General features: G+C 46.8%; 1 protein-coding gene across 2 annotated transcripts in view; it reads right to left on the reverse strand.

Moving 5' to 3' along the window:
• Positions 1 to 481: 481 nt before the first annotated feature.
• PTPN3 (protein tyrosine phosphatase non-receptor type 3) overlaps positions 482 to 26,365 on the reverse strand; it is a 104,209-nt gene continuing 78,325 nt past the window's right edge. For both annotated transcript variants that reach the window (XM_088018730.1, XM_028108769.2), the window contains 8 exons: positions 25,851 to 26,011; positions 14,040 to 14,130; positions 13,690 to 13,751; positions 11,193 to 11,339; positions 4,229 to 4,357; positions 3,129 to 3,274; positions 2,553 to 2,688; positions 482 to 559 (listed from right to left, as the gene is read on the reverse strand). In XM_088018730.1, coding sequence (XP_087874856.1) covers positions 482 to 559; positions 2,553 to 2,688; positions 3,129 to 3,274; positions 4,229 to 4,357; positions 11,193 to 11,339; positions 13,690 to 13,751; positions 14,040 to 14,130; positions 25,851 to 26,011 — 950 coding nt within the window. The remainder of the gene's footprint in view (positions 560 to 2,552; positions 2,689 to 3,128; positions 3,275 to 4,228; positions 4,358 to 11,192; positions 11,340 to 13,689; positions 13,752 to 14,039; positions 14,131 to 25,850; positions 26,012 to 26,365) is intronic.

Raw genomic sequence — 26,365 nt, forward strand, 5'->3', positions numbered from 1 at the left:
GATCCCTTAGCATCGGCAGGTGAATGCGAACAGTTCCAGCTCTGCCTCGAAGCACAGAAAGCTCAGCCCTTAGAGTCCTATACACATATACACACAAAACATCCAAGCAACTCCAAGTAGCCACACCCTCTTGTTCTGGGAGGTCCACAGCACTGCTGGCCTCCCCTCTCAATTGCCCAAGGATGGTTTACAGGAACACGGTGACGTCTAGGGAGGAAGGCAATAGGACAGGCCCCAAACTGAGATCCCCTTTTGCTTATTTCTGAGGACAAACGGGCCTAAATGTTGCTGTAAGTGCATGCGTATCTACACACTTCCTATGTACACGATACCTCTTCTATAGAACTTTAAAGTGCCTGGCTTCAAATGTGCTCATTCCTTCCCCACAGCCTACAAATTTCCTCTTGCTGCTTCCAGAGAGGCGTCTGTCCTTAAGGAGGATGCCCTTGGGAAAGAGGAATGAACGTTTTTCACAGTTGTCTTAACTGGGATCCAGCATTTGGACTAAGCCTTCTTCATAAACACGAAGAATTGCTTCACATACAAACTTGTACTGGCTCTGGAAAAGAAAAGAAAGCTGTCAGTCCACCCGCAGCTCCATAAACAGGCCTTGTACCACATCTATGCTCACTCTTTCACATCGCTCACAAGTACTCTGAGCTCCAGCTCTGGGCCAGGCCAGACCCTGCGTACCTGCAGGGGACGCACAGCAGGGCAGAGACACCCCCCCCCGTGCGGCTGTTATTCCTGCATCATGAGGGCCAGGGGCGGCTACCGGAGAGCAATGGGCAAAGCTTAATGGAAGGCACAGCCGAGGGAGCCCATTCCACGTGGCACAGTCAGGGCTCAGAGCCCCGGCCGGGAACACCTGGGCCCTGAAAGAGAGGCTGAACAGGCGGCGGGGCCTTGTGCCACAGTAAGGAGTCTGGACTTTGTCTTAGGCAGGGCCACTGAATGCTGCTCTGCAGGACATGGTTCTTTATGTTAACCAACACCTAAGGACCTTATTTAGTGAAGTGTACAGGGTGAGGGAAAGCATTTCGACGGCACTTCACCAGCTAGGAAAATCTACCCAGAAGATGCACTGTAAACATTGCAAACCCGCAGTGAGGTCTTCCATAACATGGAAGAGGGCAGAGAACGAGAGTCTTAATAACCTGATCTTTTCCTCTGAATTGTATTTCCTGAGTATAATATAGAGCTCACCATCATTAGAGAAATGTTAGAAACTTTGCCCACGAGCTCGTGAGGGCACAGAGCTGGCTGCAACGTGGAATTCCCACTCCTTTGTTTTTTGTTTTTTTTTTTAAGATTTTATTTATTTATTTGAGAGAGAGAGAATGAGAGATAGAGATCACGAGAGGGAAGAGGGTCAGAGGGAGAAGCAGACTCCCTGCTGAGCAGGGAGCCTGATGCGGGACTCGATCCCGGGACTCCAGGATCATGACCTGAGCCGAAGGCAGTTGCTCAACCAACTGAGCCACCCAGGTGCCCTCCACCCCTTTCTTTGTTTACTCCATCTCCTCCTCCAGAAAGCCTTCCTTGACTTTCCAAAGTCTGCTTTTGATACTCTTCCATTGAGTTCTTAGACTCCCCTTGGACTTCCTCCATTACTGTTGAGATTTATAATGGACTGATCCAGTTTTCCCACCACATACAAGCTTGGGTCTCTCCGGTGTGTGCAATTACCTAAAGGAATGTGGGATGGTCCCCATTTTGCAGATGGGGAAACTGAGACTTGGAGAGAGGTTAAGGGACTATCCAAAGGTCACCCAGTATGTGGGGTAGCCTGAATCATGCTTTCTTCTACACCACCTGACCTGCCTCTCTTGAAGTTCTAGGAGAAACCCACGAGATTTCCTCTGGAGGACACTTGCAGCATCAATGACTCAGATGTGACACACACGGGAGACAGCCCAAGGAGGAGAGACTAGGGCCGTGTGAAACGTCCATTGAGCCAGAAGACTCACCCACAGACAGGCAGGTGGGGTAAAACCCTCAGGGGACTTTGCTTACTTCTGATGGACAAATGATGGGCCAGTGGCTCGACCATGTAGAAGGTAACCAGGGCTGCTCCCTGGCCGCATGGCTGGCAGGAACCACACCACGGAGGCAGCAAAGGGAAAGGGCAGTGAAAGACAGAGGTCACGTGGGGTGGGCTTTGGAGTTGCTCAGCCTCTGACAACCTCTGCCACCTTGGGCAAGTGATGCAGAGCCCTTGAACCTTGGTCTCTTAACCTGCAAAGCCTTCCTCCCAGGCCTGGCCCAGGGCAAGTGCCCAGAAAGTGTTGGCCATCATTACTACTTTTCTTTTTTTTTTTTTTTTTTAAGATTTTATTTCCTTATTTGACAGAGAGAGACACAACGAGAGATGGAACACAAGCGGGGGAAGTGGAAGAGGGAGAAGCAGGCTTCCTGCCGAGCAGGGAGCCCGATGTGGGACCCGATCCCAGGACCCTGGGATCATGACCTGAGCCGAAGGCAGACGCTTAACGACTGAGCCACCCAGACGCCCCCATCGTTACTACTTTTATCAGTGGATTTCTACTCACTGATGTCTGCACCATCATGGCACGCTGGTCTCGCATTTTCCGGACAACATCCAGTGGGTAAACAGGCAGGTTTCTCTCAATTAGGCATATGGCTGTTTCCATGGTGACCAGCACACCGGTGCGCCCTATTCCAGCACTGGGGGACAGAAGCAGAGACTTGGGATTTGCTCAGGCAGTATTTCTGCATGGCCCAGCTTAACTCCTAGCCAGTTCCCACGTTTACTCAGAGCTTTCCTCCCCTGACCTTCAAGAATACAAAACACACATTCAGGGCGTGCTCTTGAACAGGCTGAAAAGGTCTCTCCTCATATATTCTGAGGCCAGGGGCTTCAACACCAATGAAAGGAAACCCACATTTAAGTGTGGGCTGAGGGTGGGGCTTTCTTCTTCTGGTCTACATTCAGGGATTTATGCTTTCATAAAATTCTAAATTTTTTGAAATAGGGAAGAAATAAACAGCCTTCTTATAAAAGCATCTGGTCTCGTGGGATTTAGGGTGCTCTTTGCCAACTTTCTCCAGGTCTTTCCCTCTGGAGTACGTGTATGAAAACAAGCAAAACCAGAGAGCCAGAGTACCTGCAGTGAACTAACACAGGGTCACCATCCACTCGCAGGGACCTCACAGAGTTGACAAACTCCAGAAAGTCTGAGGAGTCATCAGGAACGCCGTGGTCGGGCCATGCGACGTACTGGAGATGCGTCACAGTGTGCTCTTCCCCAGTCTGTAGAAGATGCAGGGTGGCCTTGGTGAGCCCATCCAAAAGGTGGGTGGGTGGGGGGGACCCCGGCCTCAGCTATGGCGGTCCTGTCTCCGGCTGCCCTTCCACCCGCTGCGCACAGCCCTGCCGAGGCCCCTGGAAACCCACGCTCACCCTCCACGAATCCATCCACTCCCATGCACCCATCCTCCGGGACACGGCTCAGGCCACCCCTCCAGCCTCCCTCAGGACGGCTTCCTTCCCCACTTTTGCCCACTGCGACTCCTTCCCTTTCGCTCTGATGGCACTTGCCATTAGGGCCACTCACACTGGCTTTTTCTTTTTTCAGGGGGGCAAAATACACATAACATGAAGTTACTATTTTAAGCATTAAGTGTATAGTTCAGTGGCATTAACTACATTCCCGGGGTGGTGCAACCATCACAGCTAGCTATTTCCAGAAGATTTTCATCTTCCCAAGCAGAAACTCTGTAGCCACGAAGCACTGACTCTTCAACCCGCTCCGCCCAGCCAACGATCCTTCCACTTTCTGTCTCAGGTTCTGACTACGCCACGTACTCCATACAATCGTACAATACTTTCCTCTCGTGACTGGCTGGTCTGACCTAGTAGAACATCTTCCAAGTTCATCCTTGCTACAACATCCATCAGAATTTCCTTCCTTAGCAAGGCTGAATAGTATCCCACCGTATAAACAGACCACATCTTGTTTCTCCATTTATCTGTCAATGGACACTTGGATGTTCCCACCTGCGCACTGTGAGCAGCGGTGCTGGGAATGAGGGTGCTGGTTCTTTCACAAGTCGGCTTGTACATTTGCTGAAATGCTCACCAGGTGAAAATGTAGAACAGATCTGGAAGCACTGCCCTATCCAGGACCACGGTGGATGCTGCTTTAGCACCTGCCTCTAAGCTGTGCCCTCCCTCCCCGGCCTCTCCTGCAGGGGCGCGGCTTACCTCCGCGTTGGTGACTAGCATTTCTCGGAACACATAAGCGATGGTGCAGTCCTCTGACTGACATCGGATGTGAAAGTTGCCGTGTTCCATGACATCAGGAGGATCGGGCCAGTACTGGTGACATTTGGTCTGCAAGGGAACCACCGGGTGTGAGCTAATCTCCACTGTGGGGCGGTGCACATGAGCAGTCACCTGGATGGACAGGTGGGGCATGTGGTCAGCGCCCTCACACTCACACACCAGGTACTCTGAGAGCTGCTGGTGGAAGGGAGACTCAGGCAAAGCCCATCTGTTCTTTGTCTGTTCCCTGAGGGCGGCAGAGGAGGCTCCCCTCTTCTCCTAGAGAGTAGGGTCGCAGTGGGCCTGCCAGGGGCCAGGCCACAGCTCTCCAACCGGCCTGGGGCTGCCGCCCGGAGGATGAGTACAGAGCTCATCCTCCTTATCACCAGGGTCTGCTTGCTGGAAGAACAGGAGAGGCCTCAGACACGGTGCCTTGACATAGGAGCGACCTCTCCTCCTCATCCGTCCTCCATCCCCCATCAAGCCCACTCCTGGCGCTCAGGTCCCTTCTCTGCTCTCCACACCCCTGTCCACCTCACCCTCCTTCACCATCCATCCCCTACCCACTCGAGTAGAAGGCCTCAAGGCCCAGAGGTTACGAGCGCACAGTGGGAAGTCACAACTCCACCGGACTCACTTTCTCCTCTACCTGCTAGCCTTATGACCTGGAACCTGCCTCTCAACTTCTTGGATTTTCATGGTCTTCACTGGATAGATGGGGACAACACCTGCTTCCGAGATGGTGACAGAGGCTGTGGGTAATGGTGAGCAGTGCCAGGCTCACTGTGGGGGGCCAGGTTACCATTGTTGCTATGAGCCCCCCCATCAACTTCAGTAAGGGTGATCAGAAATCCCATAGAATTCCCAGTGAAAGAAGTCCCCAAACAGAGACAAACATCCCTTTACATTCAAGCAGAGTCCCCTTGGCCCTCAGAGGCTTTTGTCCGTGACTCGCGGAGCTGACACCCTCCCCAGAAGGCAGATGGGGAGCCCCGGCATCAGAGGGCTTAAGTGACCTGCCCAAGGTCATAGGGCTGCTGCAGCTTCCCCCGCAGGCTCAGGCTTCCCCGCAGGCTCACGGAGAGCCCGCCGCCTCTCCCTGTTTTTTATCCTCCCTTCCAAATCCTGAAGCTTGGGCCACAGCTGTCTTAGTTCTTGCCTCCGGCTTCAAAGCAAAACTCAGGGCCAAGCTGTCCATCCCAACACAGTGCCATCAAATTCTGACTCATTCAATTTTTTTTCCTTCAAGCTTATAGTTGCAACATCTTACATAAAAATTATATTTGTGTACAGCTAAAAGAGGCTATAAACCAACAGATGCACGTGATTTGTCTAGAACAGCTTTTCTATTCTTATTTTCAAACGGCACAGGGAATATTCGAAATTAAAGTATGCGGACGGAAAGTTGGAGTTAAGAATTTACTTGTCAACCTTACATATGGGTGTGTGGGCTAGTGGCCATTTCCCAATTTCCCTTAGACGTGAAAGGGCTGCTGTCCCCAGAACCCAAGGCAGAGTCGACACCCACTGGTCTACATCTGCCTCATTCTCACAGGGTGCTAGGGAACATCAACAAAATGACGTGACCCCACACTGGCCCATGAGCGGGACCTGGGCACTCAGAGGCGCCTCCCCTGCACCCTGTCCTTAGAATGTGGGTTCTGCTTGCCTTTCCTGCTCCCAGAGGTTGCTGTGAGGACACAGCCTTAAGACAGTAATGTGGTGCTGGAAACACCTATACCATAGACGTAACCGAGCCCAGGTAGGGCCTCTTTATAAACTTTAAAGATTTGACGGGAAGGTGCGGGGATCCATTTGTCTCACTGCTACCCAAGACAAGCCTTGTAAGTTCCCTTCGCTTATTAAAACCGTCACCTACCAAGCTGGAGTGGCCCGCCTCTTCCTTCAGTCTCCCCCTGCCCTCTGCATATGGGGGCCGGCTTCAGATCACACCTGGGCAGCTCCCCAGAGGGCTCTCTGCCATAGACCCCCAAGGGTCCTGCCCATAGGACCGCTGATGCGAAGGGTCTCTGAGGTGATCAGCCCATACAAGGCAGAGCCACAAATATCTATTTCCAGAGACTCCCAGTGAATCTGACCAGAACTGGACTCTCTACCCCTTGATCAAATTTAGGTTTTAAGTCTATTTGGATCTCAAAGCACTGAGGGTGTAGTAGAAAGAGCAAGGAGTCTGTGGAAACCCCAAGTTTCAATCCTGGTTAATAAGCTCCACTAACCAACTGTGTGATCCTGGGCAAATTACTAGACTTCGAGTCTCTGTTTCCACATTAATGCTGGCTGTGGGGGGTGAGGATGCTAACAACTTAAACCTACTATCTATTGATCAGGGTATGCCCAGCACTAAATGGTACTTTTTATGGACATTAGCTTGGCCTCAAAAAACCCTATGAGGTAGGTATTATTAGTGTCTCTATTTTGCATTTGAGTAAACTGAGGCTCTGAGTGTGAATCTACTGCAGATTATACATATCAGAAACGGTGCATACATAGATGTAAAAAATAATTTTTCACCCGGAGGAAGCAACCCTGATGGAAGGTGCGGGAGAATGTTTTTTCAATAGAAAAGCGATACCTCTATAGGTCTTTTTTCTCTATGAGGAAACCTGTGAACCTGAAGGGAGACTATCACGAAAAACATTTTGGGTGGGAATGAAACAAGGCAGAAATTAAGGCGATGCTGCAGTGGGAGCACCTCACATGCTGGAGGAGACCCCACTCGTGGACGCACCTGCTGGGCACAGCCGTGATCAGGGACTCTGGCCAGCCACACGTCCGCGGGGAGGCCCACTCTACTAAATGCACGGTAGGGGAAAAAGGAAATGGGGCATGCTGAAAACCTCAACTCTCAGAACAAGGAAGGGGCGAAGCTGCTGGCCTGGAGAGAACCCGTGGGTGGTGGTGAGGAGCAGATAAGGGACCTCAGGATAAAGGGCTCAGGTCAGCTGAGAGTTCGTAATGGGAGAGGGAGGAAACATGTAGCCTGGATTTTTAGAAGAATAGGTTTCTAACAACTGATACACAGTGGGAGTAAGTCCCCAGGGTCCGAGACAGCAAAGGCAATACTGACTCAGGAGAAGGGGCCGGCTGGGATGGGCTCACGGGCTGGGAACCAAAGAAAGCCCCTGGGTCACAGGGAGACCTCAGAGGAGCTCAGGTTCAGAGCAGATGCCAACAAAAGGCGGGGAGGTGGGATGTCCTCAGGACAGAGCAGGAGAGGGAGGACCCGTAAAAGCAGGTGGAAGAAGCAGGGCCTGTAGGATGAAAGAAAGAGCCTTTCTGTCCGGGCTGGAACAAACAGAACCAGGGAAGAGGGGCTGCTCTGCAGGGCGGATCGTCTGTCACCCACCACACCCGCGGCAGCTCGTGAATGACCTCAGAGCTGGGAAGGGCAGAGCCAACTTGACAGGGGAAAGAGAAGCCTAACCCAGGGGAGGACACTGCATCCCGCTGCGCCGAGAGACCCCGTGACACGGGAGAGTGGCACCTCCATGAATACTCTGAGAGGACTTCCAGGCACCCAGAAGTCACAGAACAACAGAGGCAAGCAGAGCACAGGTTTCAAATGGGGAGCCTCGTAGGCTGTGGAAACGAGAAGGTGACAAAGGTGACGTTAGTCACCTACAAAATAGCAGAAATGGTCCAGAGCAGGGCCTGTAGAGTGTGGGAGCTGCTGGTACCATCGGGGGATTCAATAACACAGACCTGCATGCGTGGTGGGAAAGCAAACTTTTTTTTTTCTAAAGATTTATTTATTTAGTTTTAGAGAGAGAGTACGCTCGAGTGGGGGGGGAGGGGCAGTGGGAGAGGGAGAGAGAATCTTAAACAGGCTCCACACTCACTGCAGAGCTTGATGCGAGGCTTCCTGAGATCATGACCTGAGCCTAAACCAAGAGTTGGATACTTAACCGGCTGAGCCACCCAGGTGCCCCAAGCAAATTTCTTCGTATGTGCCAAGGATTGTCTTGAGGGTGGCTTTAACATCACTTCCCTAATACATTAACTCCCTTTTTATGAGAGACGAAGAAAGAGAGTGTGTGTGCACACATTCATATGGGCCAGGCTTTGGGTTCAGAGCCCGCAAGGCAAGGCATGAGTACTTAGTTAGAATTTAATAACACTGTTCTCTCTCTCTCTTTCTCTCTCTCTCTTTTTTTTTAAGTAGGGTCCACTCCCAGAGTGAAACCCAACACAGGGCTTGAACTCACAACCCTGAGATCAAGACCTGAGCTGAGATCAAGAGTCAGATGTTGGGCGCCTGGGTGGCTCAGTTGGTTAAGCGACTGCCTTCGGCTCAGGTCATGATCCTGGAGTCCCGGGATCGAGTCCCGCATCGGGCTCCCTGCTCGGCAGGGAGTCTGCTTCTCCCTCTGACCCTCTTCCCTCTCGTGCTCTCATCTCTCATTCTCTCTCAAATAAATAAATAAAATCTTTAAAAAAAAAAAAAAAAAGAGTCAGATGTTTAACTGACTGAGCCACCCAGGCGCCCCTGGGGTCTTCGTATTTTTATGCATACCTTCTCCTTATGGCATGTGGTATTTGGCTTCCACTTAAGGTATATCTTTCAAAATAAATGTATTAAAACAAAAAAAAGGTAAGTCAATTTAAAGAAAAAATAATACTATAGTAAAATAAATACAGTCTAGTCCCAGCAATACCTGTTAAGGTGGTCCCCAAAGTGCTACCTCTGCTAGCTGACATTTACGTAATATTTATTGTGTGCCAAGCACCCTCCCGAGAAACCTACCTGTATTAACCCCTAACATTCCCACAAGATAGGCGCTATTATTATTCCATTTTTCCCAGAGGTTTTGTAGTTTTCCTAAGTCACACAGGTAGGAAATGATAGAGCCGGGATCTGAATCTGAGTCTGCCTTCTTGCCCACCACAGCACAGAGCAAGAGGGCTGTGAGTGCTTCAGAAAGAGAGAGGGCAGGACTGTGAGTCAGCCAGGGTTTCCTGAGTTCAAAAACAGGTCCAAGTCTCTTCATTTCCTATTCAAAATGAAATCAGAAAATCACAAAATATAAAACAAAAATTTAAAAAAATAGACAAAACTGAGACTTCTGGACAAGATCAGGTGATGCTGTGTGATTTCAGGAGAGCCTTCGACAGTCTCTCAGAGTGACGGGGTAAGACAAGGTGGAGAAATGCAGGGCTGGGAGCAGAGCCGGGAGAATTACAGTTGCTCCCCAAAGGGTGCCCTCGACGTCTCTGACTCCCAGCGTTCTAGAAGGAGGTTTCTACTGCCTCTTGAGGAACCTTCACGTTTTTTTAACAGTGACTTACGCAAAGACAAGGGATTCTGATCAAAGCTGTCAGTGACAAGAAGCTGAGAGTGACAGCCGACACAAAGAACAACAGAAAGAAAGCCCCCAAAGCCCCAGAGAACACGTGACAGGCCAGATCCGATGGCCGAATCCAACCAGTGACGATGACACACAAAACAACACTAACATACGCTGGACTCTCGCCACATGTGATTCTCTAAGCTTTTTGCATCTACCGTCTCCGTCTTTACAAACCATCCGAGATGGGCACTATTATCACCTGCACCTCATATACGGGGAAGCTGAGGGCCAGAGAGGTGAAGTGACTTGCTCAGGGGGAATGAGGTTGTGAACCGGGTCGTCTGTCTCCAGAGCCCCAGCAGCATTCTCTATGCAGCTTTCAAGAGTCAAGGGCAGAGTACAAAACGGGGCAACTGGCCCGAGAGCAACACCAAGACAGAGACTGGACACTTTCTGCTGGTCACAGGATCAATGGAAGCCGAGCTTATAAACTTTGACAAAGTCTAAGGTTATTTTCAGATACCTAACAGGCCAGTGCCTAGAAGAGAGGGCTAACTTCCTCTGAGTCTTCCAGATGGGAGAAGCAGGAGGGGTGGAGGTTCAAAGCCATGTAGATTTCAGCTAGTTGTAAGGAGGAATATACATATATTTTAAATTGGAGCCGAACACCCATAGGATGAGCCCTGGAGGTGTTTTTGCAGAAGTGGGGAGCCCTCTGCCTCGGACAACACACAGAAGTCCTTTGCAATCCACGGGGCTCTGCAGAATTAGTTAGGAATTCTTATTTTGCTTTTGCAGGTGACAGTGTAGACTGTTCTCAAACATACTATTCATTCTAATCTGCATATTCTAATTTTTGGCATGGATCAATTTGGTATTCTGAGCAATGTGCCAAGGAGGGAGGCCTGGGAGGAAGCAGCACACGAATCATTCAAAGCAGGTGGCTCAAAGTTAATTTATATCGGATTTTGGATGGGTTTCTGAATAAATGTTTCCTAATGAAGATATCTTGCTGTATGCACAAGTTAAGAGAATGCACAATACAGGTACCCCTTGCACAGTGACTTCTGTTCCATAACCAGTGATCTGCTCCTCTGGAAAATGCATGCCCTGCTAAGCACAGTGTGGTGCCCATCACTCTCCTAATCAAGCCCTTCTTCCTCTTTTTGCATCAGATTTTGCTGCATCACAAGTGAAGGCTGACAGAGGCTGTAATTTCTCCTAGTTTTTATGGCCGCTGTGGCACCCACACTGCTCTTCTCAGGATAGCGCTTGTCCTGGGTGGCGGAGGCTACAGTCAACACGGGGGTTCTGGGGCAGGTGAAGTGAGACAAGGGGAACAGCCTTCTGGCTTGTTATAATGGATCTGAGACAGGAGCGGGAAGGGCTGTCTGATCACTCGTTAGCTCGGGGAAAGCCAGGGAGTGGGCAGGAGTGCTGAGCTGCCCCTCACTCAAGGTGTCTATCAGTAGTAGCTCTCTAAAGGAGACTTATGGGTCACATAGGGGCTGGACCAGACATCCAGGTCTGAGATTCATGTTCCACAGGGCAGTGTGTGACATGCCCACGTTTGAATTGGAAATCAAGCCACTTACCCGCCCTCTCTCTGTGAGAGTCGTCAACATGACAATGAGTGATAACTTCTGATCCCAGACGACTTGCCAAAATTGTGCACAGGTGTGTGGCAGGGGACCCTGAGCAGCAATGTACTTGTTCACAAGGTTAGCAGCAGGAATTTCCATCTGGCAAGAGATTGTTCAGGCATTAGTACCTGTCACCGCGACAAGGTAGACTTGTCTACCTTGTCCTACCTTGATCCGGAACTGGATCTTAAACTCTTCTAGTTGGTGCCTGACATCACACCAGAATACCCCATCAATTTATAGCCAACAAGGAAAATCAAAGAAAAAGCTATTTTAAAAAATCCTTGAAAGATGCCTGATGATGACGCTAGCATTAACTACTTAAGGTAAAGCTGTACGACACGCAGCAGGCGATAATCAGAAACGTGCCTACGAGACGGCAGTAGAGTTTCAGTGACCTTTACTGCTATATCCTAAATATAATCGATATTGGCCATCTGTATTTTCAGCAATACATACCAGTCCTCATACCCAAATCTTTCCCCACACAGGGTTTTCTATCAAAATCCATTGACTTTTCTCTGACGCACAGACCATACAGGCGTATACCCCCACAAATGCTATGCCCTGCTTTCTGCACGGCTGCCAGTGCTCGTGTCCTTGAGTTGACCAATCCTTCCCCCCACCCAGCCTTACTGACATGTAATCAACAAATAAAAATTGCATGTATTTAAGGTGTACAACAGGATGGTGTGATATACGCATATATTGTGAAATGATCACCACAATCAAGTTCATGAACACATCCATCACCTCACCCAGTGACCACTTGAGTTCATTAATGTTAAACATCAAAATGTTTTCAACTGTCCTCAGTGTCCCTCCCCCATCCTGCTCTGCTTGCATTTCTTCCCTCTGAACTGAGTCATTTCTATGAAAAACATTCAGAACCCGTTGAGCTTTGAAGCGACACTAGGATTCACTCATCTTAGATGCAGAAGGCCAAGAGAGGTGCCTAATTCATGATTTGGTTGATGCTGGGGTTAATGGCTTCTTCAGCCCTGGTCTTAGTTCCCTCATATCCTCATGGTCAAGGAGACCGGACTGCGTGACCTTGCTGACCCCACCAATTCTGATGCTCTGCTCTCAAGACACCAGGAATGGTGAAGTGAGAGTCAACGAATTCCACAGATGTTTTAGAATAAATGGAATCACTGATAGGGCCCATTTTTATTAGGTAGTTTTTGATATTTTGCTATAACTTGAGAACCTGAGAAATCATCTGTTCATTTAGATCAGGGGTTGGCAAACTGTGGCCTGAGGGCCAAATCTGACAGCCACTTTGCAAGCTAAGAGTGTTTTGGGTTTTTTTTTTTTTTGAGATTTCTTTTTTTATAGATTTTATTTATTTATTTGAGAGAGAGAGAGTGAGAGAGAGAGCACAAGTAGGGGAAGCTGCAGCGGGAGGGGGAGAAGCAGGTTCCCCGCTGAGCAGGGAGCCCAATGCCAGGCTCGATCCCAGGACCCTGGGATCATGACTTCAGCTGAAGGCAGATGCTCAACTGACTGAGCCACCCAGGTACCCCAAGGTTTTTTAAAAAAGAATTTGTTTGTTTGTTTAGAGAGAGTAAACAGGGGTTGGGAACAGAGGGAGAGGGTGAGAGAATCTCAAGCAGACCCCACTTGGAGTGCGGAGCCAAACTCGGCTCAATCTCATGACCCTGAGCATCATGACCTGAACTGTAATCAAGAGTCAGATGCTTAACTGACTGAGCCATCCAGGTAACCTGCAAGCTAAGAGTGTTTTAAAAAATATTTTTACATGGTTGCATTTTAAATGGTTGTGTAAATACCTAAGTAATATCCTCTATTTTGCCTCAGCTTGCAAAGACCAAAATGTTTATCACCTGGCCCTCTACAGAAAAAGCCTGCTGACCCCTGGTTTAAATGAAGAAAATGAGGTTCAGAGAGGCCAAGTAAGTTGTCCAACATGCATTTGCAGAGTGAAATGAATGCCTTTCTCACAACATGTGACATCTTTTTACCTTTTCTTTTTGGGTTATATGCACAAGTGGTTTTCTTCCCCTTATTTTTAGGTGGGATGTACAGTAATAACATGGGGGGAGGGGACACAAAGTTACAAGCATACCACTGGCAAAAACAAACAAACAAACAAACAACCCAAAACAGCCAAAAAACAAAAAACCCCACAAAAATGTCAGCAGTTGAGGACAGAAGGCATGTGGACGATGGGAGTCAGAGACACGGAGTCTGAGTTTTGGTCTCACCTTCTGTTAGCTTTGTGACTTTTCAAATTATTTAATCTCTCTGAACCTTAGTTTTGTCCTCTGTAAAATGAGACTATTGTGCCTTCCCTCAGGGGCTGCTGAGGTGCTGAAATGAGGGGGCGAACAGGGAAGCACTTCGTCCACCGCAAAGCACCACCCATGCCACGATCATGCTTGGGACAGTGATCAACGTGCTCTTAGTATCCAGATTCTTGACTTACGTTCACATAACTCGCATTAATATAATCTTCATTTCCCTGCAATAAGACCCGGGTGGTGTCATCTGTGGGGGAGAAAAACAATTTACCGATTATTCCGAGCGTTATTTTTATCATGCCAAGGAAACAAGAGTTCAGTCCCCAACCCCATCTGCAGCTCTCGCCTCATTAGCATAAACACTATTCCCCAACTGTTCTGAGTCTGACATGGCGGCAATAAAGACGGTGGTGTTTACAGACACACTGAAAATCGTTCCAGAATACCAGACAATCTGTTTTAAAAAGGGAAACATTATCTCAGCGTGTTGGGGGAGGGCGGGAAGGGGAGGGAGGCATTCACACCGGATACTCACAAGGCAGCACATCTTTGTATCGGTTTTTGTCCAAATTTTGAGGCAGCTTTGCAAACGTTATGGCCAGACCGGGCTTCTTTCTGTAGAGTTGCTATATAACAAATACAGAAGTGAGGAAAAAACCCCCAAAAATCGACACTGCAAAAAACAGCTATGGAGGGAGTGTGGAAACATACTTTAACAATAAAGTCTACCACTCCTGGCACTAGATCTTAACATTTAAAAGTGATTAGGTGCTGTATTTTATTTATTTTTTGAGAGAGAGAGAGCATGTGTGAGTGGGGAGGGGAAGAGGGAGAAGGAGAGAGAATCTCAAGCAGACTCCCCACCCAGTGCAGAGCCCGACGTGGGACTTGATCTCACCACCCTGAGATCTTGACCGGAGCCAAAATCAAGAGTCAGATGCTCAACAAACTGAGCGACCCAGGCACCCCTAGGTGCTATATTTTAAAAGAAAACTCTTCCCGGGGCGCCTGGGTGGCTCAGTTGGTTAAGCGACTGCCTTCGGCTCAGGTCATGATCCTGGAGTCCCGGGATCGAGTCCCGCATCGGGCTCCCTGCTCAGCAGGGAGTCTGCTTCTCCCTCTGACCCTCCACCCTCTCATGTGCTCTCTCTCTCTCTCATTCTCGCTCTCTCAAATAAATAAATAAAATATTAAAAAAAAAAAAAGAAAACTCTTCCTAAGAAGAAATTTTACACTCCCATGAGAAACTGACAACATTCACTTTTTTCTTTCTTTCTTTTTTAACATGAGGATCTTTGGGGAAAAGGAAGTCATAGGAAGGGGTCTGAGTCACCAGATAATGGATCATGGTAAGTAAAACCTCGTCTTTATGACAGTTATTTGACAAATGCTAGAAGCAAGTAGAGAAAGGAAAGGATCCTGACTCAAGGTTACGTGGAAACCATTTATATTAGTCTAGAAACATTTCCCTCCAGTTCAATGGAGAGAACCCTGTTCTTAACTAAAGAACAAGAGCATTTCGTTCATCATTAAGAAGTCTGTTTCCACAGTAAAAAGGGTAAACTTCATTTAAAGGGGTATGTCCCTGTGCATTTAATAACTAGCAAAAAATGCAATTAAAGCCATCTTTGTACATCTGTAAGCACCTACTGGATACATTTGTGTCGTTTCCCCAATACGATTCTGACAACAGCTCTGTGGGAGAGACTAAGAGGACTCTTATTTTACAAGCAAGAAGCAGAGATTAAATATCTTGCTCACAATCACAAACGAGAGGCTGAATTCACATCTGACTCTATGTTTTTTTTTTTTCTTTTTCTTTGAAACCACACTATGGAGGTATGATTGTCATGTAAGAAGTGGTGTATATTTCATGTATACAACTTGCTGAGTCTGGGGATAAGTACACACCAGTAAAACCACCACCACCACAATGGCCACAGACACATCCGTTCCTTCCCAGTTTCCTCCTGCCCTTGAGATTTCTTTTTTTCTTTTCCTAAGATTTTATCTATTTATTTGAGAGAGAGCACACGAGTGGGGGGGGGAGGGGCAGAGGAAGAGAGAGAAGCAGACTCCCTGCTGAGTAGGGAGCTCGACTGACTTGGGGCTCCATCTCACGACCCTGAGATCATGACCTGAGCTGAAACCAAGAGTTGGGTGCTCGACCAACTGACCACCCAGACACCCCTCACCAGTGTTTCTTTTTTTTAATTAACTTTATGAAAGTTTAAAAACAACACAACTTTTCTTCAATACTGAAAGTGTTCTTTTCTTCCCCCAGAAAATCTGGGCAATTCAGACTGGTATAAAGAAAAAAAATTACCAGTAATTTCACAACCCCCAAGATGACCCTTTTCATAGGTTTTCTCTAGTTTTCTATGCATACATGTATACAAATAAACATAAGTACACATGTATACACATCAGACAGAGACACACATTTTTATTTTTTATTTATTTAACTTATTTTTTAAAGATTTATTTATTTGACAGAGAAAGACACAGCGAGAGAGGGAACACAAGCAGGGGGAGTGGGAGAGGGAGAAGCAGGCTTCCAGCGGAGCAGGGAGCCCGATGTGGGGCTCGACCCCAGGATCCTGGGATCGTGACCTGAGCCGAAGGCAGACGCTTAACGACTGAGCCACCCAGGCGCCCCAAGAGACACACATTTTTAAAAATAAAAAATGAGACTCAACTCCATATTAGCACTTCCTATACTATGTTCTGTGGAACACGAGTGTTTTGAAGGATGCTAATAGGTATTCCTTAGAAAGTTTCAAGGTCAAAGAAATTTGGAAAATACAAGTCATCTTATGTTCTATGAATCTCCAAGAAGCCCAGCCCTGCAGTACTTCAGCTTAATTTAATTCTGATTAGCTAAGCATTTCTCAAGCTCATTTGGAGGCCATGGAGGATCTCACATCTCATAAGAAGTATTCTGGGAAATACTACTGTAATTTTGAAGCCTGTTTTTTCCTACTTATTACAGTGCCTAGTTTCCCGTGCCATTAAATATTCTAAATATTCTCTACATAAAATGATTTTTACTGGATTAATTTATAGTTTCACATAATTTAACTTTTACTCTACTTTTTGATTAGGCCGTTTTCAAAGTTTTTACTCTTATAAATTTCCAGGAGAATTACAGCATCAAAACATATTTTTAGGGACTCTGATATGTATAACTAAGTTGCCCTACCAGGGTGTATGAGAATGGTTAGTCCACCAAATTGTGGCCAACATCATCAGTGTGTTTGCAATTTGAATAAGAAGGCTAAATGGTATTTTCCACCAATATTTTTGCAAACTGTATTTCTTGTTTTGTAAACTGACCTCTGTGAGTCTGTTTCTCTTATTAGTTCTTTTCCGATTAAATAAACAAGCTGCACAGAAATCATCAGGAGAGAATTAGCATTGAGATTTCTGGCAACAATAATTGTGTCATATCTTATACATTTACCAGATGTTTAGAATTTGCAATCTCTCCCCCAAGCTCAGCTACTGAACTTCATAATTTCAGTTCATAACAATCAAGTAGCCACTGAACAACTTCTTAAATGTCTGCCAGCTTTAATGGACGGAGACCATTCTAGAAATAAATTCATGTTTTATTGGAAGGTTTGATTTGATACTGTACGGAGACTGTCTGAGTCAAATTTCCCCAAATGACCTTTTAGTTCTAACTGACTAACTGCATGGAGGTAAAACCCAATTACGTGAATATAATCAGTAAAGCTAAGCCGAAGGTTCAAAGAGTTTTTTTCCCAAATAAAATCGTAAATGTAATCAACTTGAGATGGTCTAGCAGGAAAGCACAGATCTAGCAAAGGGCTTTAATTATAAGAAGTATATAAATACATCTCAGCAGTAATGATCTATTGATAAGATTGTTAAAGGACTAAAATAAAAAATAAAATAGCAGTGTTTAAAGATTTTTAAATGTGCACACCCTGGGCTTTATCTGACAGGAATGCATAAAGATTCGTATCAAAGAAATTTCCCCATAGCAAAGTATTTTTTTATTAGCAGAATACTGGAAACAGCCTGAAAATTTCCCAATAGGGAGAAGTGTTGCCTTAAATTATGGCACAGTGATACCACAAAATTATGTGCAATGAAGAGAATAAGATTAAAGTACAGATTTGGAAGGATATTCATTCATCTATTTTTTTTTTTTTTAAGATTTTATTTATTTATTTGACAGAGAGAGAGAGACAGTGAGAGCAGGAACACAAGCACGGGGAGTGGGAGAGGGAGAAGCAGGCTTCCCTCGGAGCAGGGAGCCAGATGAGGGGCTCAATCCCAGGACTCTAGGACCATGACCCAAGCCGAAGGCAGACGCCCAATGACTGAGCCACCCAGGCGCCCCAATCATTCATCTATTTTTAAGTGAAGAATGCAAGTTACAGAATAAAGTGGTGATCTCTTTTATATATAACAGCACATACACATAACATGTGTATAATGTATATGTGTGTGCACTTTTGTGTATAAAATATATTTGCATGAGCACCAAAACAGGTGTGGAAGGACAGGCGCCAAGTAGTTATTTGTAAATTGTAACAAAGAGCAAGAAGCTAAAGAAGATGGGAGTCAGGAGACAATTCTACTTTGGGCTATTTCTAAATTACCTGAATTATTACAATGCAAATTATTTCTTTTTTTTAAGCTTTTACTTAAATTCTAGTTAGTTAACATATAGTACAATATTGGTTTCAGGTGTAGAATTTAGTGATTCATCAATTACATATAATACCCAGTGCTCATCACAAGTCCCTTCTTCAATGCCCATCACCCATTTACCCCACCCCTTGCCCACCTCCCCTCCAGCCAAATTCTTTCTTTTTTTTTAAGATTTATTTATTTGAGAGAGAGAGAGAGAGAGCATGTGAGCGTGAGCGGTCAGGGAGAATCCCAAGCAGACTCCCTGCTGAGCATGGAGCTGGACACTGGCTCAATCCTATTACCCTGAGAGCATGACCTGAGCCGAAACCAAGAGTTGGATGCCTAACCGACTGAGCCACCCAGGAGCCTCAGCCAAATTATTTCTTAAATTCAAATGACTGAATGAGAGGGGCGCCTGGGTGGCTCAGACGTTAAGCGTCTGCCTTCAGCTCAGGTCATGATCCCGGGGTCCTGGGATCGAGTCCCACATGGGGCTCCCTGCTCTGCGGGAAGCCTGCTTCTCCCTCTCCCACTCCCCCTGCTTGTGTTCCCTCTCTCGCTGTGTCTCTCTCTGTCAAATAAATAAAATCGTAAAAAAAAAAAAAAATTGTAAAAAAAAATTTGCAAATGACTGAATGAGAAAAAAAAACTAGAATAGATCTATACATTCAAAATTCAACAAAAAGCTGGGTGAACAGGAAGATGATTTTGGGGGCCTTCAGAAAGTAGGACAAGCTCATATCATGTCTGCCTTGCCAAGGTGAACACTGAGCCCTATTTCTGCTGAACTGCTTCAAGTCCTAGTCATCCACTTAGCTTGTGAAGGTGTTAAGAGTTGGTTTTCAACTTCCTTTAATTTATTGACTTTTTCTCCAGACCCTGTGAGCTGCTCAGCAGGCTATGAAAACACTACTCTGAGAAGGGGGGGCTCCAGGGTGGAGAGTGAGGTGTTGGAAACCCAGGTATATCTTTCCAGAAGGGTCAGGGATGGTGGGAAAGGAATTAAAGACCATCAGCCAGAATTCAGACAAGCCTCTTTCAAGAACTACTCATTGTAAAAGAACACTTGGCTTGGGTTAATCCCAGGCTAAAGGTGTGCGAGGCGAGCAAGAGCTCCCAGTCACAATTCTGCCCTAAAACGAGAGCAACCAGGAGCCTGGCGAGGGAGTCCCAGGGGCAGTGGGTTAGAAGTTGTAACAGTTTTATTAAAAACTATTAATTTTGGGGGCGCCTGGGTGTCTCAGTCATTAAGCATCTGCTTTCGGCTCAGGTCATGATCCCAGGGTCCTGGGATCGAGCCCCGCATCGGGGTCCCTGCTCCGCGGGAAGCCTGCTTCTCCCTCTCCCACTCTCCCTGCTTGTGTTCCCTCTCTCGCTGTGTCTCTCTGTTAAATAAATAAATAAAATCTTAAAAAAAAACCTATTAATTTTTAAATCCTAAAGTGCTTTGTTCTCATCTTATTAGACTGTAGTCCTAAGAAGCTGTGAAACTAAGGGTAAATTATAAAAAGATCAGCTGAGAATGGGTTGTTATGGAACAACCATATTTAAATTAGCGCCAATATCACTGGCTCTGGCTTCCAAAGACAGAAAGCTGAACAGTGGAAGCTAGACCTCTCCAACGCAGGACCGCTGGCATGGGTAACATGATGTGGTTTTCCAGTCTAAACATTTCTTCTTCGAAAAAGTCCTCTAATGTTAGAGAGAGGGCATCAGGAGAGGACTCTGATCTCCTCAGACTACTGGCCCAAGCCAAGGTGTGAAATCTGGTCACCAGCCTCAGACGAAGGCTTCTGACACCCCCCAGGCTCGACCAGTGGAGGCGGGCAAGGCCTCGCACAGGGGAATCGAACATCCCATCAACTCTACGACCAGAGAAAGGGAGAATTCTCGAAGGCTGAGAACCCAAGGTGGGGGAAAGCGGTAGAGAGAAAAAGGGAAAAGACAGGGAGGAAAAAGAAAAGGGAGGAGGAGTTGAAGGGGCAATGGGCAAGGAGAGATCAAACAGTAGAAAGACTCCCTTTCACTCCCTCAGCAATGACTAGGATCTACTGCAGGCAATGATTTTTTTTTTTAAACAGCTGCTTACGTCCTACTTCCTGTATCAAGCACCCAACGGTGATCTTCATGAAGGCAGGCATCTTGTTTGCTTTTGTTCATCACCATAAGCCCTAGGCCAGCACTGTACCTGGCCCACAGTATGCGTTTAATCAAAACATGTAGAGTGAAGGAATAGAGGGGTCTGTAGCTTTGAACAGAGGGTGCAGACCACTGAGTAAAGCATGACAAGTGGAGTCATGGAACCATACAATTAAGCTAAGGGTAACTCCTTTTTCATGAAGACCTTGAGAGGCTGTTTCCCTAGTAGTACTTTGTAGACATAATTCACTACTCAGGGGCAGTTTGTCTACACTGGGAACTCCCACTTTCCCTTGTCTCTGTCCCAGCCAGAGGGCAAGGGACACTGCCTGGAGGCACCCTGGAGCCTCCCCCTACATTCCCATAAAGGTGTGCTGAAACAAACTAACACTATTGCTGGTAATTTGGGGACCTTCAAAAGTGCTACTTGAAGCAGATCCCACTGCTGGGATCAAGTATTCCTTCAAGTCCCTTTCACAGGTAAATACATGATAATGAGTTGGGGTGGCACCCTCTTTAAAATGGGCTTCTGGAATCTGAAATGTAAAGCCCTCACACTTGCTCCCAGTATTCTGCACATTACAGAACGTTTTCCTTAAAGGAAAAAAAAATCTGGAAAAATTCTTAAATGGGTTTTTTTTTTTTTAAGGTATGCACTCTCATCTCGAAGGTATAATTGCCTTCACTAATTTCTACGTGTGTCACTTCAAACCTCTCATTAAGCCTTCGGCTATCTTAGTCCTTCCAGATCAACTTTTATAGTCATCCCAGGAGCCAGTGAGTCACTTGTTTTGACACTAATGGATGTTTCCTATAAGGGTGATATAGGAGGGACTTCAGGGAAAATCGGTCAAAAGAGAGAAAAAGACGGGCTTCTGGTTTTGTAAAGGAGGAAGATGCTGAAGGGGGATGTGTGAGGGTTTCTGAGCTGGACGTGGTCTCTGGCGGAGCCCTGTAGCCCCGGCTCATATCCGTGCAGAGAGGGAGGAGGAGAGAGGTTCATTTCCTATCAACCTCACTCTAAAAGTCTCTGCAGAAGTCTTCACTGGACAAGGAGGCAGAGAAGTTGCAAGCCATCCGGTCACTGGATGGAGACAGGCACAAAGGTCCTTTGCCAGGAAAGCTGGTTCTCAAAGGACACACCTTCCCTTGCTTAAACAGAAAGGTCAACTCAGGGAAAGTATGAAATGAGCCACAGGTTTCCTTCAGGAAGGAATGAACCTGGGGCAGACTTAATGAGTTCCTTAACAAAAGAGCATCCTGGAGATGTTAAGACTTGGAGCCATGCAAACCCCAAATCTTCTCCTTGACGTGCGACAGAGTGACGCCCAACCTTGGCTGAACCAGGTAGAGTATTCAGGCAGTTTGATGCCAAACAGCTCACACTGGGTAGCTCATGCGGTATAGCTCCGGGAGGGAAGGGCTCAGATTGGAGGCTGGGTGAGGAGCTGGGGGGCACCCGGCAATGGTGAGTTCTGACACTGCCTAGACCTTCACACAGATTCTAATCCTACCTCTATCTGACCAGCTATTTAACATGAGGCAAGTTCCCAACCCCCAGCCTCGTTTTCTCCATCTAGAAAGGCACCATCCTAAAGTTGTGAGAATCAACAGAGACAACATATGGGAAACATACTTAGCAGATTCCAAAATGCTACAGAAATGCTAATAATTATTAAGCATGGTTTTATTACAGCTGGGACCAAATGCTTTCTGGAACACATTAGTAATTGTTTACCAAAAGCCACGGGAGGGACGGGGAATTCCCCTAATGCAAAAACGCTTTAAAACAAGCTTTGCTGAAAACCAGCTAGCCATCACAGGGGGGATTCTATCCATGGCCCTGCTACCCCAGGGCAGGCCCTTGGCATTGTGGAGTGGGTGGCATGGGCACCTGCTAGGGACCAGCCCCCTCTTTCTGCTCTTGTCCAGAGCACAGCCCCCATCAGATACACTGCCATCTGCTAATGCCACCAGGGGAGGTGGGGGGAGCAGGTGGAAAATCAGAACAGCCAAGATTCTGGAGTCAGACAGCCCAGGGTTCCAAACCCAGCAGACATGACCACTTCTTGTATGGAGATTGAGCCTTTTTTTTTTTTTTTTATAAATAATTATAGTTGTTACTCTTTATGGCATTCTTACCATGTGCTAAATAACACACTGAGTATCTCATCTAAGCCTTACAACCGACCCATGACATACCCAATTTATAGATGGGTAAGTAGAGGGTACAGAGAGGTGAAACGGACATGCTGCCTGAGGTCACATAAGAAGCAAGTGGCAGAGTCAGGATTTAAAGTCTGGCTCTGTGTGGTGAGACTGCTTCTCAGATTTTTTCTAGCTCTGATGCTGTACTATTCTAATAACAACTCCCCCACATAAACAGCACTTTGTTGTTTCCAAAAGAGAACAAGCTCCTGAGTTAGCCTGTCTGGTTCTAATCGGGCAGAACCATTTACTTGTGCAACAAGCTCTCTGAGACTCTGCTCCTCCATCTATACAGTGGGGATAGCAGTTCTGTGAGGTTATGCCCATAAAACACTTGGCACATACTAAGTGCTCAATTCAGGGTTTCCCTTTGTCGTAGTTTCCAGTTTGATCTGGCTTCCTTGAGCATTGCTCCCCTCTAGCAGCTGGGGAAGGCGTCTTCCCGCTTCTGTAAGAGGGGTCGTTACATTACGTTCCACGCTCTAGGGCTCCTTGGGGGGCCGTGTGGGGAGACTGAGGCAGCAGGGCTCCATGTACCCCACCAGCTCCAGCACAGAGCGGCTCTGGTGTTAACTCTGCTGCAAGCGATAGTAGGCAAAAAGAGAGTTTTCCTACTCGATCCCTAGGAAACATATAGACTAAATGAAATGTGCACATACTAAAATTTAACCCTAACCTAACATTTCTATGTTCTCCATTCCTTATGCTGTGGTCCGACTCTAAGCTCTAAAGACGAGACTTCGCACAGGCAGCGGTGGTACCATCCCCACTCTGCGGCCCCCTGGATCAGCCTGGGCATCAGAACCTCCTGCCCATCTTGTGAGGAGGACCAACAGCCAGGACCTATCCCAGCGTGGCTCATCCAGCAGCTGGGGGCTGGGCCCCGTTTCACAGGCTCCTCAGGTGATAGCCATACAGGTGGTCCGTGGGTCACCCTTTGAGAGATGCTACTCAAAACCACAGGGGATGGTGGGTACTCCTCTCTCAGGTATTTTTAAACTTCTCAATGAAGTTCAGTGAACAGTGTTCGAGGAAAATCTTATGTGGGATTCCCACATGTGAAACCAAAGTGGGGCCAGCTGAGTGGAGGGGGTTTTCTGGAGCACTGTGTAAGACCACAGTCAAGCTTTTTCCCTCTTTGAGAGCCCACAGTGCCTCCCTGTGGACAATCCAATCAAGGATGGTGTGCGATGGAAGGACTCCCAGCACCTGGAGCCTCTCCCAGGACTCCTGGCATTGCTCAACCCAGGTAGGCGTGCTTCCCTGCGCCACCTGACACCTGAGGAGCTTAGCCTGCATTCAGGCTGTGACCTTGCTGGAATGACCTTCCATCCACACTTAATCCCATCCATCTCCTTAACACATCTTACCTCAGACGACCTGGAACCCCCGCACCTCCATTTCCTATGGAGGAAAACATACATCTACTACGTAAGGAAATCTTGCCCTACCTTGGTCTTTTTTTTTTTTTTTTAAAGATTTTATTTCTTTATTTGATAGAGAGAGAGAGTGAGCACAAGTAGGCAGAGCGGCAGGCAGAAGGAGAGGGAGAAGCAGACTCCTTGCTGAGCAGGGAGCCCGATGCGGGGCCCGATGTGGGGCTTGATCCCAGGACCCTGGGATCACGACCTGAGCCGAAGGCAGATGCTTAACTGACTGAGCCACCCAGGCGCCCCCCTACCTTGGTCTTTAGCTGTTTCTGGGACTTAGGATACATCCTCCAAATATACCAATATTAGACTGTTAGCTGCTTGGGGCCGGAAATCCTCTCTTTCCCTCATTATGTTCCTCACGCAGTGTTTGGCACATGGTAAATACCCAATACACACTCGCTGGACAGGCATCTCCATAGTGCCTCCCCACCTTTCCCATGCCCTCCAATGCCAAACATTTATTCATATTCTGTAACTGGCTTTTACCTTCTCCTTGTTTCAGTTACTTGGGAGAGTGTTTAAAAATGTTGAGCTTTACAGTGTTTAAAATGTATATTTCAATTTTGAACTTTTTTGCAATGCAAGGCCAGAGAACATAACCTCTACATTTTCTTCCTTCAAAATCTTGTCAACATAGCCTCCTGCAGGACACTGGGAAAAAAGGGCTATTTCTCTTTGTAGATACTCAGTATATGTCCATCAATTCTGCCAATTAATTAAATTATTCCTCCCCCCTTACCCTGATTTTATTTCCACAAGATATGAAGTTATTTTTCAGGATGGGGTTAGTTATCTTCACCTTTTACTTACGGGTTTTTATACTTTCTACTATTGTTCAGATACACATTGCTCTAATAACATATATTATTTACATTCCATTCCTTATGCCATTATAAACCTTTTTTTCACTTAAGATTCTTTGCTTTATAGTGTTTCCTGTTTGATATGCACATCACTCATGCTTTTCTGAATCAGTATGTGACCACGTGCATTTGACCAACTTCTTAGTTTTGTTTCTGTGACTTTTCCCTTTCTATAGCTTTCCAATAAAAAACGGCACTGCTGACTTATGCTTTTGATTCAGATCTGGACTCTTTCCTAATTTATGAATCCAGACTGTGTATGCTGTCATTAATCATGATCTATTTTAACTGTCTATGTTAGGCTTCTTTGTGCTCTTCTGTTATCTTTTATTGTATGAACTACACTTCTACCTTTAAAAAATTTGGAAGATAAACACACTGTGTTTATCTGTTCACTCTGTTCACTCTGTTAGTGATCAATACAGTGGACTTAAAGACCAAATCTCCTTTGTTCCCGCTTTGTTCTGCGAGGGCCCTGTGTGTGCCTCTGTCACAGTCTCAGTTCTGTGATTAGAGGCCCCTCCTGGGGAAGGAAGACAAGGTCTGACTCTGGATTCTACTCCTAGTCACACGGCTCTGGGGGACCTGGGCAGGCCAGCCGCTCTGCCCTCATGGGATGACGCAACCTGCTCTAAACTACAGAGCATGTCTGGTGGGGTCAGGGACAGGCTCCTCCACCATCCTCTGGGGCTCACCCACACTGTTTCTCCAGCACCTTCTACTGCTGAGCGTTTTGAGCTTTTGTGTTGGCAGCTAAATATGCTCAGAGTCCCTCCTCCTCGATTTCTGACATGTTTCTCCATGACTACCGAGCATTACTAGATAAGAGGGTGAGGCAGAGTTCAGCACCAGGCTGTGGCCCCATCCCCAGCCTTCCAGGCCTGCTCTGCTGCCCTAGGCTCTGAGCCCCCACTGTGTTCCCACGATGAGCACGGGCTGCCTGGTGACTTGGGTCATGCAGCAGCAACTGAGCAGCCCACTGAGGCTGCTGTGGCCTCCCCATGGGCGCAGGACTTGGCCCTCGAGGTCTCTTACCTCGAACTGGATCAGTACTGTCCCGCTTTCAAGGCCCTTCTTTAGCTGTTCCATGGATCCCTCCAAGGTGTCCCCACCCTCCGGACAAATGGGGAAAATGGCCTCTGGGAAAAGCTGGTTCAGTTCATCTTCAGATTTGATGTCAGCAAATGAGTGCACAGCTGTAGTGAACAAGAAAGAGTGTGTCTGGCAGGGGTAGGAACATTCTGGTAGATCTGTTTCCTCAAAAAAAAAAAAAATGTATATATATACACACACACTTATGGCACCTGAATGCAGATGGTATAAAACAGCTTATTAAACGATTAAGCTTATGGTAATCACTTTCACCAAAGACACTACTTCTTGAATGATTCAGTAAGTGCTAATTATACAAAATGACATACTAATCTTTCTGGTTAGTTTTAAATGATGGTGTTTTGTACTCAGAGCCTTTTGACAAAGGTGGGAGAAAGGAAAAGAATGTTTTTAAAGAAACCTTACTTCCTCCACCTTTGTTCTCTCTGACCTGGTTA

The sequence above is a fragment of the Eumetopias jubatus genome, unplaced genomic scaffold (genome assembly GCF_037043125.1).
Source record: "Eumetopias jubatus isolate StellerSeaLion01/CBP00866 unplaced genomic scaffold, mEumJub1_p1.0 scaffold_15, whole genome shotgun sequence".
NCBI lineage: Eukaryota > Metazoa > Chordata > Mammalia > Carnivora > Otariidae > Eumetopias > Eumetopias jubatus.